Consider the following 12209-nt stretch of genomic DNA (forward strand, 5'->3'; position numbering starts at 1 on the left):
AGTTTCCGGTCTCTGTGGAGGAAGGCTCTCATAATAGAGAAGCAGCCACCTAATGATTCAGCACACACATCATAGCTCGGAATCAGCACCATCATTATTATGGAAGCAACAGATGTTGTAGAATAAATGAAATATGAATGATGAATAAATTCTTATGTTTTCCTCTACATTATAAATGAAATGCATATAATGTAATAATTAACGCGCACGGCAACACCTTGTCGCAAATAAAGATGACCAAACAATAGATTAGGCGATGTATAATGCGCAAGATAATGAGCTACCATGATGCGCAAATGCGTATATGAGATACGTATGATATGATATGAGGCATATATGAGATACGATACTAGACATTTACTAGGTTTGGGCAGTGTGCAGCAGCTGGCGTGCGGCAGCCAGCGTGTGTTGCAGATGAGCATTTGGACGGCATTTACAGGAAATTGTCGGCAATAATAGGTGAAAGGGAGTAGAGAAACATTAAGAATTTGGTAGTAAATAGATTTCGTATTTATTTAGCATTACATTTTATTGAAACGCTCCAGGTGCATGTGGTTACAATCATGCTTCATATTAAAAACCATCCCACAGCAATGACAAACCGCATCGATGAAATAGCGCAGCTGTTTGTGATATCTCGTTCTTGTTCACAGGGCATCGATTATCCTGTTCACAGGGATACCGGGGTTCGGTGTTGTTCGATGATTGTTGTCAGATGAATGGCATCACCCGACGTTCTGTATCAAGTGATACTGATACCGCTGTCACTGCGCTAAATGATACACTGCGCGTTATTGCCTCGTGATTGTGGAAATATTCGTTGGTGTACCTTGCGATGTGTGTATGGCTTCCCAGGTTCTGCGCGGTAGGTATCAATGTCCTTGTTCGAGGATTGCGTGGGAGATGTGAGTATTAACGTGTAGACGATCAGTACCACACAGTAGACGCGAACAAGTAGGTGTGGTGAACGGTCTACAGGTTTATTCTAGTAAATCAAAAAGTCACCACACAGACTAGATGAAATCCGGGAGCACACGAAAACACGACATTTCACGATGATAGGCCCTAACTATATATTGCGGGAACTCTCTGACCCTGGAGGACCCTGGAGGAACCCGTAGGACTAAAGAACTGTAATCGGAACGCGCACGGGGGATCTATGCAATTTAGTAAAGTGTATACGCTATGGTGAACTAGAAATCTAATAGTGATCGCTTTTAGCTTGCGCCAAGATGGCGACGGAGCGTCCTCGGCGAGTGCTCTCAGCTTACGCATCTTTTAACATAAAATAAGGGCACGTGTATACGGAGGGCCTCTGGTCCCCGCAACTCCCCTGCCCCTCGTGACGTCGGATCGTGTGCTATTAGATACGTCTACTTTTACCACATACGTAATCGGCTATTCCTAGGTAGCACGCGTATATAGCACTGACATAATGGCTTATTTCTAGAGGCTATTTCTAGGGCGCGGTTTCAGGTTGCGCACGCGCTCCGCACTACGGACCGTGGAGGTCGCTGCTACATTTGTACGCTTTACCGGCTAATCAAATAGCTATATATAAATGGAATAACCCGCAGAGTCCAGCGGATAAGCACATAAAAATGGGCACATTGTTCACTTTTGGTGAGAATTGCGAAGCTTTGCACACGCATAATTAATACAATATTAAACAGCGCCACCTGGTGGCGTACAGCGCCTCCCTAGCGGGTTAACGGATATTTCGTTACACCCATAGATATCATATAACACAATTATGTTTATTTATTTGTATTTTATTGTTATTATTTGTAAATTGTTGTTATATGATATCTATGGTTACACCCAAACTGCATGCAGCGCTCCCTTTCTACAACTCAGAAGCCAGAGCCAGAGCGAGAGCGCCATCTGTCGTGGAGTTTGCGTTACACCGTTGGGTTCCGGCTATAATTACGATAATACTCATATAATTCAGAAAATAGCTCAAATGATTCGTAAATATCTATACTATTACTATAGAAGCAATTTATTGAGTGTAGCTATCTGTAAGTTGTGATAAAATAAGGTTGAAACAATGAATTGGTTAAAAATAATGAAAATTTCCCTTCCACTAGTATATTAAATGATCGATATATCAAAAACTGTCTAGTCTGCATGAGCATGCTATATGTCAAAATGTTCCTTATTTAGTGGGCAAATACTCTATGTTAACAAGACTGCAGCGACGATGCTTTATTACTAAACGTAACACGTAATGAATGCAACCGGCATTGTTCACAGAATAAATGTATAACTTCGCACACACTTAAAGAGATCGTTTACTCTAGGTTCTAGGGTTATTTTCAGTTAATTTAGGTTAAAATTACGCTACATGAAAAGTTTCATGGTTCAATCACCATTAGAAATATTATTTTAAAATGTTTTAAAACTAACGACTACAGTTTGATTACAACGACGGTGGCGCCACTCAAAGCGCACGGTCTGATAAGTTGCGCAAAACCACTTTTCAGCAAAGGGCTACAGACCGAAGGTGTTTCTTATTTATTCATTATCTTATAAACGACATATAGTTTCAGTTATAATATCGATAAATTTGCCCTAAAATGAATATCGTTCGGTTAAATAGCATTTAGGTATAAATATAATTGCACTTTTCTGATTAGCCTTCGGTCTGTAACGTGCAAAATAAATGGTCAAATATGCAACTTTTTCGGGGTGGCAGCACGGTCGCGGGTGTCATGGCGCCGTTCAAATTTCGTAGTGTTGATGTGTAATTAATTATAACAATTAAATTAGGTATCTGGTAACAAATACGTGTGATTATAGACGATTAGATATACAGTAAGTACAGTTGTATGCAGTAAAATCCTAGAGGCTACTGTCCCTTTAATACACGTGTTCCTGTTGAGTTTTCGATATAGTGCCAATTGAGCAGAAATCTGAAACTTTGCACATGCATACTACAGTAGGTTCTGAAGATTTCCGAATATAGTGTCAATTGAACAGCGCTATCTAGTGGCGTACAGCGGCCCCTGGTGGGTTAGCGGGTATCACGATGTACCAACCTACTGTGTTGCTACCCGTTCACATTTGCTGGAACATATTCCTTCTAATTAGATCTGTCTACATGTCACAACATTCGTTTCACTTACTAGCTGACCAATTTTGAGGGAAATCGCGATAGGTTGATGTTCTTCACTGAATGCCAGCAATTAAGTTCAGCACTCGATGCGGTTGCGTTCTCGTTGCGTGGCATAAAACGACGTATTATTGGTGCGAAAACGCGCACTGAATTGCTAATTAGCAACCACTTCCCGCGACATGCAGGTCCGATTATTCCCTGACATCGGCTGGTTGTTGTCAGAATGGTGAGTCGTCGTGACTCTATGACAATGACAAATCTCAGAAGATTTGTCAGATATTACGATATGTCAGGCCATGCCGTATAGCCGCTTGCAACGAGCTAAACGCCAATGCAAACGACGAAATTACACAACAAAATTTACAACTACTGTGTTGCTGCTATATAGATATATATAGATATATACATATATCTATATATATATATAATTCACATTCGTGATGAAGAGATGTAATCTCGAAAGCTCGTCAATTAAACTTTAAACACCCTTATTCTATACTTTGACTTTGTTTTTATCTACACGGGTGTTCGTGTGTGACTTTACTTATACATATATATATGTGATACTTTGCAAAAACTGCAGTTTCTCTGAAAAACTCTTCCTAAATGCTATTTCCGGTTGGCTATCAAAACAAACATTTACAAAAATAGCGATTGTATTATTATTTTACTATTGCGGTCACATTGTTAGCGTCTGTGAATACTAGTACAATCGCCTCATGAAGTTTATGACCAATTTTCGGAGTTTGTAATTTAGCTGCGTTGTTACAGTATGTGCTCTAAGGATATTATCGTATCGTAATATAATTCGTTGCCTTTCATAGTTATAATTTTAGTCATAGCTATACGATTGTTCATATGGTTCGTAAGAACTTTCTCTTCTGACGAACCGGCTGGTTTTTTTGGCAACAGGTGTGTGGCTCTTGGCGCTGACGCTAGCGGCGCCACCGCTGCTCGGCTGGGGCAAATACGGCTACATTCCCGGCCAATCGTTGTGCTTCTGCCAGTGGAAGACGAGCATTTCCTACACCTTCCTCATGCTAGGTATGTGCTTCGGGGGACCGTGCGTCGCTATGGGATTCTCATACTCGAACATAATCCGTCACGTCCGAGCGAGCAAACGACGACTGAAAACAGGCCCAGAATGTGACAGTGTGCTCGTCACGGTCAGTGGTGCTGCGGCGACGCGGCAAGGAAACCCTCAAGCGGTTTCGTCAGTCAATCGACAACATCTGAAGCAGAACGACAAAATGCAGAAGGCGAAACGCAAGGAACGGCAGAACGAGATGCGTTTGACCCGAACGTTTTTCGTCGTCATCGCTACCTTTGTCGTCTGCTGGCTACCATATTGCATCGCCATGCTCTGGTCCTTGTTCTCGCCGTATCCTGTCCCGCGCGGCGTCGACATATCTTCAATATTGTTGGGTTATTTTAACTCGTGCTGTAACCCTATAATATACGGTATAATGAACGTGAACTTCCGTGATGGATACAAAGTAATTCTTTGCTGTCGTAAACATGGACGAACGGGAATTCTCGTAAGCACATTATGACAAAATTAATGGGCAGATTCGTGAAAACAATTAATAAAAATACGTGATATAATAGAATGTAATATAATATAATATAACATAATAAAATTTAATATAATATAATAAAATACAATATAATATAATATATGATATGATATGATATGACATGATATAGATATTGATATGATATGATTATGATATGATATGGTATATATGATATGATATGATATGATATTAGATATGATATGTAATAATATGATTAGTGATATGATATGATATGAATAATATGATATGCATTATGATACTGATATGAATATGATATGCATATGATGTTATTGTATGAATGATATGAAGTGATATTGAAATGATATGGTATGATAGTGATACGATATAATATAATACAATATAATACAATATACATTAGAGATAATATGAATATAATAATAGAGTAATATACAATATAATATGAAATAATATAATATAACTATAATATGATAATATCAATATAAATATATAATATATATAATATACATATAATATAATATAATGATAATATAATATAATATATATATAATATAATATAATATAATAAAATAAATAACGATAAAGTGCGAGAGAGAGTTAAATTAAAGTGAACCCGACAGCGAGAGAGAGAGAGAAGCCGAAACAGAATGAGACATGGAGATAACACGTACGTAGCGAGCATACCAGGTGGGGTACATGGGAGCCGACCACTTCGTCTGTGTACTACATGAAGGCAATCATGCTACAGAAACACTATAAATTCTTTCAGAATATTTTATTTTGGAATAAACTGTGTACAATAATGTACAAACATGAATAAAACAAAACACGTATTATCAGTACATCAATGAACACATAAATACGTTCAGAAGTCTGTGTCACTCTCATATGAAATAAAGCTAGGCGTGAAAAACTTATTAGAACTGACACTAGCGTCTACGGTATGTCGCCGTATATGGTGTTTATTTCCAGTTTCTTTAAATGATGTGGTGCTGAAGATGTTGACAGCCTCTTCTAGATCTACATGATACGTGTCATAGTGCGTGTGCATCATGGCGAAACCAGAAAGCCCATCATTTTGCCTAATGATCACTATTAGTTTATGCACTAATCTCATTATGATTAGTCTCGTTAAAACGGGTATCTCTACGTATCTGTGTCCTTACAAAACTATATATAGGGATAATTCTTTTTTGATTTTACGCTAATGTACACACATATTTCGAATACCCATAATAAGTACCCATTTCATATTTTTTAGCGAGAACTTTCGTTTTTGAACTACAAGCATGTTTACATTTATGTATGCGTGTCTTACTCCGTAAGAGTAGTTAATAACGGTACAAACGCTATATGTTTTATTTAATAAATGTTAAGTTCAACTTTAGATGAAAGAACACTATTATTCAGAATTTGCTGTTATCCTCGACGAGTATCGTTATGTTTATCTTTCAGAACATTTGGCACCTTCGGAAGTCACGTGCTCGCGCTATATCTTCTTGCTAGCTTATCCTCGCGATGTACACATGCGCATGCGCCCCAAACTACCCCCCCCCCCCTACACACACACACACACACATTGATTGTGGTGTCGTCTGCTATTTCCACTCTTGCGTCGGCATTATTTTCGTTCGTTGTTTGTTACCACGTCCGATGAAATTTCAGCGACATCGTAGAGTACAATTTCCTGATCGTCCTCCCGACTGCATTCCAGACTTCTTCGTATGCTGTACGAGAAATAGATGAGTAGACCTGCAAACATCGGGTCGCATATTACCATCAACATCATTGAAAATCATTAAACATTGATCGGTAGATTTTTGCTGTATTCTACCTGTGTGCTTTCAACTTTCTATACGAATGCATGGAAGAATTGATAGAAAAGCGTAAACTTTTATATTATATAATAACTGTAAAAATAAAATATAGTATCGATGTAATTCAATTGTTCTAATGCTAACTAGTCCTTGCAATTCATAGTAAAATAATAAACAGTTTGTGGAATAGTAAGCGCCGTTGTTTAAAAACATTATTTCGCACTCGTTTGTGGTCGTTGTAGAATTTGCATTCTACAATAATTTATATTATTTCCTCTGCATCTGCAGAGATGAGTAATCGCTGACATAGCTACACATAACGGGGTACACATCCGGTTTTTTTAATTAATAAAATTTTACGCTACTGGCGGGCATGCCATATCTGGTCGATAGCGCTATTGATAAACTAACCAAGTAGAAAATCGCGGCATAGTGGTACATGGAGTAAAAAATAATCGATAAAATAAATCGACGAGCAGCTAGGAGATTCGGCAAAGCGAAAGATAGTTAGGCGCGCTCGCAGACAGCGCAGCTGCAAAACTTTTTCTCTAAAAGCAATCGCGATTCATATCGAACTATTACGCGTTCTCTCGAGCGCTCGTCCCAATCAAGGAGCTAAATATATAGTCCCAATCGGTGAACGCGTGCGCTCCAGTCCGCACATATTTACCTAGTCCCAGCCACCCGGCAAAGCGCACTAGAGCCACTGCGGGTAGTTTCGCTATACAGAGCACGTTGATGGCGATCGAAAAGAGCGGCAGGATCGGGACGAACGGCACACTGAATGTCAGATTAGTTCGACTCTGCGGCTGCCTCAAGATGGCGCCCACGCACAGTATCGCCAACGACAGCAGCACGCATATTGTCACTATCGCCCACAAGGGGTCGCCAGGCAGTCGATCTCGCTCGAGCTCGGCGATGACGCTCGCAGCGAGCGTTAGCAGTATGATCACGCATGCGCAGACGTTGACGATGCGACTCGTCGTCTCGTTCGGCTCTGCCGCTGGCTCGCTGCTCTTCACGGCCGTCTCTATCGCAAGGGCATCGTTATTTGTGTAGGGCGCACCATCATGAGCCATCCCCGGCAGGGACTTTTCGTACCTCTGATAAGAGGACGAACAGCCACCTGGCGGTAATTCGGCGTCCTGACTACCGGATGTGGACGCACCACTCCGCTTCGGTGCAACAGCAGCAGCAGCAGCAGCAGCGCCGGTGGACATCCGCTTCTTCCTTTCCACCGAGTTGCCCTTGGCATGAAAAAGAATGTATTTCTGTCCGCCGGAGGGCGTCGTGAGCAGCTCAGAACTCTCGCTGAAGCTCTTCGACATGCGCAGGGAAGACAGGCTCTTCGATTTCTTCACCTTCTTCGTCGTCGCAGTCGCCACTCCGCCCCCACCCACTCCGCCCCCGCCGACCTCCGTCTCCTCTTCCTTCTCCGTCTGGCGGGACACGACCGACGACGAGCGAGAAATTCCCGACAATCCCGTCGTTTCTCGCGAGATCGGCTTCTTATACTCTCCCGCTTCGAAACCGACCTTGTCGGGTCTGTATCGCAGTACGATGACGCTTAACGGGAGGCACGTGTACGCTAGCAGCGTGCCGGCCGACAGAATTTCGATGAGCGAGTCGAGATCAACGACGAGCGCGACGCTAGAGGACAGCACCGTTGCGAGGACGATCGAAATCCACGCGGTGTCCGTGCGCGGCGAGATGGTGCGCAGGAACGGAAACAGCAGACCATCCCGCGCCATCGAGAATGTGAGGCGCGGAACGAGGAAGGCGGCAGAGATGAGTGACGACGTGAGAGCAACGAGGCCGCCCGTGCCGACGATGTACGTCGCTCCAGTCACGTGACGTTGGTCGAACATGTTCGGAAGCGGAGCGACGTGCGACAGCTGCGAGTACGGCACCGTCAGCGTCACGACGCACGTGACGATGAAGAAGAGCTGAAGCCAGAACAAAATAACGCGTCATGTCGGCGCTGGCGAAACCTAATCCGCTTCACCCATCCCTCAATATTATTTTTTCATTTTTTTTATTACTATATTTTGCCTATATAAGGCAATGCCAACTAGCGGATTTCATGCGCGACCCACCGCGCGCGTTATTGTTGATTTTATGTGCTTTTTATTTGTATTAATATTTTATTTAAATGTTAAATTTACTCGTAAGATCAGTGGTAGAGTTAAGATTATATGCACGATTAGAGATATTTTACATTATTTTACACTAACACTACTATCCACTCTAAGTCTATATCCCCTCTCTATGATAAGAAATAGAGTTAACTAAAGTTAGACATTGTCAAAGTGTCTGGTTATATGATGGACGTAAACGTAGTTCAAAACGTAAAAAATCCATCAACATCACAAATAAAAACCTCCCTTATCTACATAATGGCAAATCGATAACCAGCTTTCTGCACATAACGCGCCGCGTCGAGAAAAATCCTCCTATTTCTCAGTCGCGCGTGTGCGCACGCGCATTTAACAATAGCACCATCGTTTATTGAAAGGTTGACATGTCGCGTCGCGTTGATCAAGCTTCCACGTCGACACTAATGTTGTCTCCGGAAAACAGCCATTAAGTGACTTAATTGATCATTCGGAACGCTTCCACCCGCATGGTTCACTCGCACAGTGATGCTGCACTGTCACGTAGGCTGTCTATCAGCAGAGATCCCATTAGATACGCAACTACATTATGAGATGATAGCTCCACCTATAAGGGCGCTAATAATTAAAAAAATATCGGGATGATTATAAATTGCGCAGCGTTATAATATCTCGCGGAAACAGCAACGCGAGAACGTTTAATGATGGGATTTTTTTTTCTTGGGATATTTTCGCGCATATGCACGCTCGCAGGCATTAGACTCGCCCGAAGATGCATACACGCACGCGCGCACCAATGGATAAGACACAAACGTGTATAAATGCACCCGCACACTCGCGCACACAAACACACTTTGGACAAATACGTGCACTCCGGCATAAACACACTCTTACACAGTCACATGGAGACGTACGCACGCACGCACGCTCATCCACAAACATTCCACCAAGGTAGAGTTTAAAAAAAGATGTATACGCGAGCATATGCGCGCGTATGTACTGGATGGGTAGGTGCGATATATTGTGGATGTGTGCATAGGTGCGTGCGTGCGTGCGTGCATAGGTGCGTATGTGTGTGCCCGTTCTCAAGCTAAGCTGCGCCGGGGTAATAATTCCTACATCACTATGAACTAATATCAGAGCACATCAATTTCCTAAAAACTGTTGTCGCCGTTTGCAGTGAGACTGGAGATAAGTTAATAAAAAAAGGTTCATTGTAATGAAAACTGAAGCTGATTAATATTTACATTGTTTCAGCACTATGTAGCTCTAATTAACCGCACGCCCTTAATTTAGTAGACTCTCATCTGTGTTGTACAGATTTAATTTCATCTCACGCAGCGTTGCCAACGAGTGTGTGTCATGTGTCTGCGTGCCAACGAGTGTGTGTGCGAGCCAGCGTACACACACGCACGCTCACACACACACGTAATTGCAATGTTTGTCGCCGAGAATACATTCCCAGACTATGCGACAAAGCCGTGCCCATACCACCACTAAACGAACCAGCGCTCCCTCACCAAAAATGTCACCATGAACGTGATGAAGAGAGCTGCGGGTACTTGCTTGTCTGGCTTGCGACATTCCTCGGCAGCTGTGGCGATAGTCTCGAAGCCGACGTAGGCGTAGATACACAGCGCCGCTCCAGACATAACCTGAAGTATATAGAGACGCATGACGAATAGGAGACGACTAATGCGTCCTCCGCATGCTGCTACGGCCACTCGGGAACATAGCCAGCTATAAGCAGCTCGAGATGCTGAGTTAGTACGACTCCAAGCCGAGAAGATGACGTCATCGGAGCATTTGTCTGCAACAGACGACTAACACCCCCGTGGGGACGAGCTGATTTCTACCCGATGTTCTCTGCTGTATAAGCCGACAACGAAACTCCGTATAAACGACGTCGTTGTCGATCGTCATTACACTTAACGACGACGATAATTACGCGTTAATTAGCCACAACTATTCACGAACTTTGTCATCCATGGAACATTTCAGTGTTCATCTGTGTTTATCGCGGCGTACGTTTTTAACATTGACTTCTACACGTGCAACCGTCAAAATTCGTAAAAAAAAGCCTGGGCGATCGAATTTTACAGACTACGATTAATGAAATTAGAACGTGTCGCGTCGCCATGTACCAAAGTGCTCGTCGCAAAGATAGTACACAGCTCCAATGGCTTCAGCATCTCTGTTTTGAGATCGGAGTCGGTAACGCGTCGGTGCGGTACGTTTATTTACGTGCGGTAAGTCGGTATCCCCCGCGCCACCCAACCCGTTCCGAACGCGTTCTGCATTGGCCGTTAATTTTAAAGTAAAGCCGTCCCGCCGTCGGCTGACAAATCAGCCAGTTGTCGCTGAGTATGTCATCGCTACGTAGAACAAACACGACTAGAGTAAATACGGCGCCATAATGGATGCGTTGAGCATCAGCGCAGCTGCGCTCACAGTCGTTACGGTTGATTATCACGAAATAACAGTACTTCACATCGCGCGCACTCTTGTCTCTGCCAGACTAATTACGTATAATTCCAAAAATACCGCCTAGCCGTCGTTGCTGCATCGCAACGCTCTCATTTGAATAAGCCTCGCGGCAGGCAAGTTGGATAAACCGCGGCGCGGGGAGTCGATAGGATTGCGTTCAATTGTTGCTGTCGAATCTATACCCCGGACACTCCGAAGGGAAAGAATCCGTCTCCCTGCGTCCAGTTCTTGCTGTCGGCGTAGAAGAGAGAGAGGCAGGCGAAACTAGCGACGACCAGGATGCTGAAGAGGGCCAGCACAGCATTAATCACGGCCGAAAACTGAAAGATCAACAAAAAACGCACTTATTGTATATTATACTAACAAGGGGTAATTGATTTGCAGAAGCGGTGCATTTTTCAGACGCGCTTAACATTTGAGGATACGCTCATGATCACAGTTGACAAGAAACAAAGGTAGCTAGACAGCTATATGTGCGGATATTACTCGTTTCTCACGCCCCATAATGTTTTTTATTTGATTACACGCAGTGTCTGTATCACAATTATTTCCGATCACAATAATCACGCATAAATAGGTTAGAAACTTCATATCACATTTACGATGCGAAATCATGTGTCAGCCACAACGCGACGTTCTTGCCCATATATGACCCACATATTACTCTAGACTCTAGAGCCTCACGCGGAAACTGCCATGGCAAATCTCGCCAGTTATTGCGAGCAGTAACATTAGTTGATTCAGCATTAACGCAGTGATAAACGCCAGGAATTACGAGAGTGTATCGTTGCGGTTGTAGACGGTGATTGCAGTGCCATCGTAAAATACGTATAGCATTGGCAAGGTCGCTCACCGCTTTATTGACCCGAGCGTGTCGTTTAAACTACGTATAGATGTGCGCCTTAATTTTACCGTCACTGCGAGATCGCCATGTATATAATAGCTTTGTTCGCCACGTATGGTGGCATATGCGCCAAATGTATCACATTGGCAAATATGTATAAATGTAAATATACTTGTGTGTGGGCGTGTGTGTGTGTGTGTGTGTGTGTGTGTGTGTGTGTGTGTGTTGTGTGTGTGTGTGTGTGTGTGTGTGTGTGTGTGTGTGTGTGTGTGT

General features: G+C 42.9%; 2 protein-coding genes across 2 annotated transcripts in view; one reads left to right on the top strand and one right to left on the bottom strand.

Annotated features, from left to right (window-relative positions):
- LOC106806198 (alpha-1D adrenergic receptor-like) overlaps positions 1-4671 on the top strand; it is a 6886-nt gene extending 2215 nt beyond the window's left edge. Inside the window, exon 2 of the mRNA XM_014808064.1 lies at positions 4031-4671. Within this exon, the coding sequence (XP_014663550.1) occupies positions 4031-4671 (641 nt within the window). The remainder of the gene's footprint in view (positions 1-4030) is intronic.
- Positions 4672-5432: 761 nt separating this feature from the next.
- The window catches only part of LOC106806199 (high affinity cationic amino acid transporter 1-like), a 44219-nt gene continuing 37442 nt past the window's right edge, over positions 5433-12209 (bottom strand). The window contains exons 4-7 of the mRNA XM_014808065.1: positions 11275-11412; positions 10126-10260; positions 7162-8437; positions 5433-6426 (exon numbers count right to left, since the gene is read on the bottom strand). Coding sequence (XP_014663551.1) covers positions 6296-6426; positions 7162-8437; positions 10126-10260; positions 11275-11412 — 1680 coding nt within the window. The 3' untranslated portion in view covers positions 5433-6295. The remainder of the gene's footprint in view (positions 6427-7161; positions 8438-10125; positions 10261-11274; positions 11413-12209) is intronic.

The sequence above is a fragment of the Priapulus caudatus genome, unplaced genomic scaffold (genome assembly GCF_000485595.1).
Source record: "Priapulus caudatus unplaced genomic scaffold, Priapulus_caudatus-5.0.1 Scaffold147, whole genome shotgun sequence".
NCBI classification, from domain to species: domain Eukaryota; kingdom Metazoa; phylum Priapulida; class Priapulimorpha; order Priapulimorphida; family Priapulidae; genus Priapulus; species Priapulus caudatus.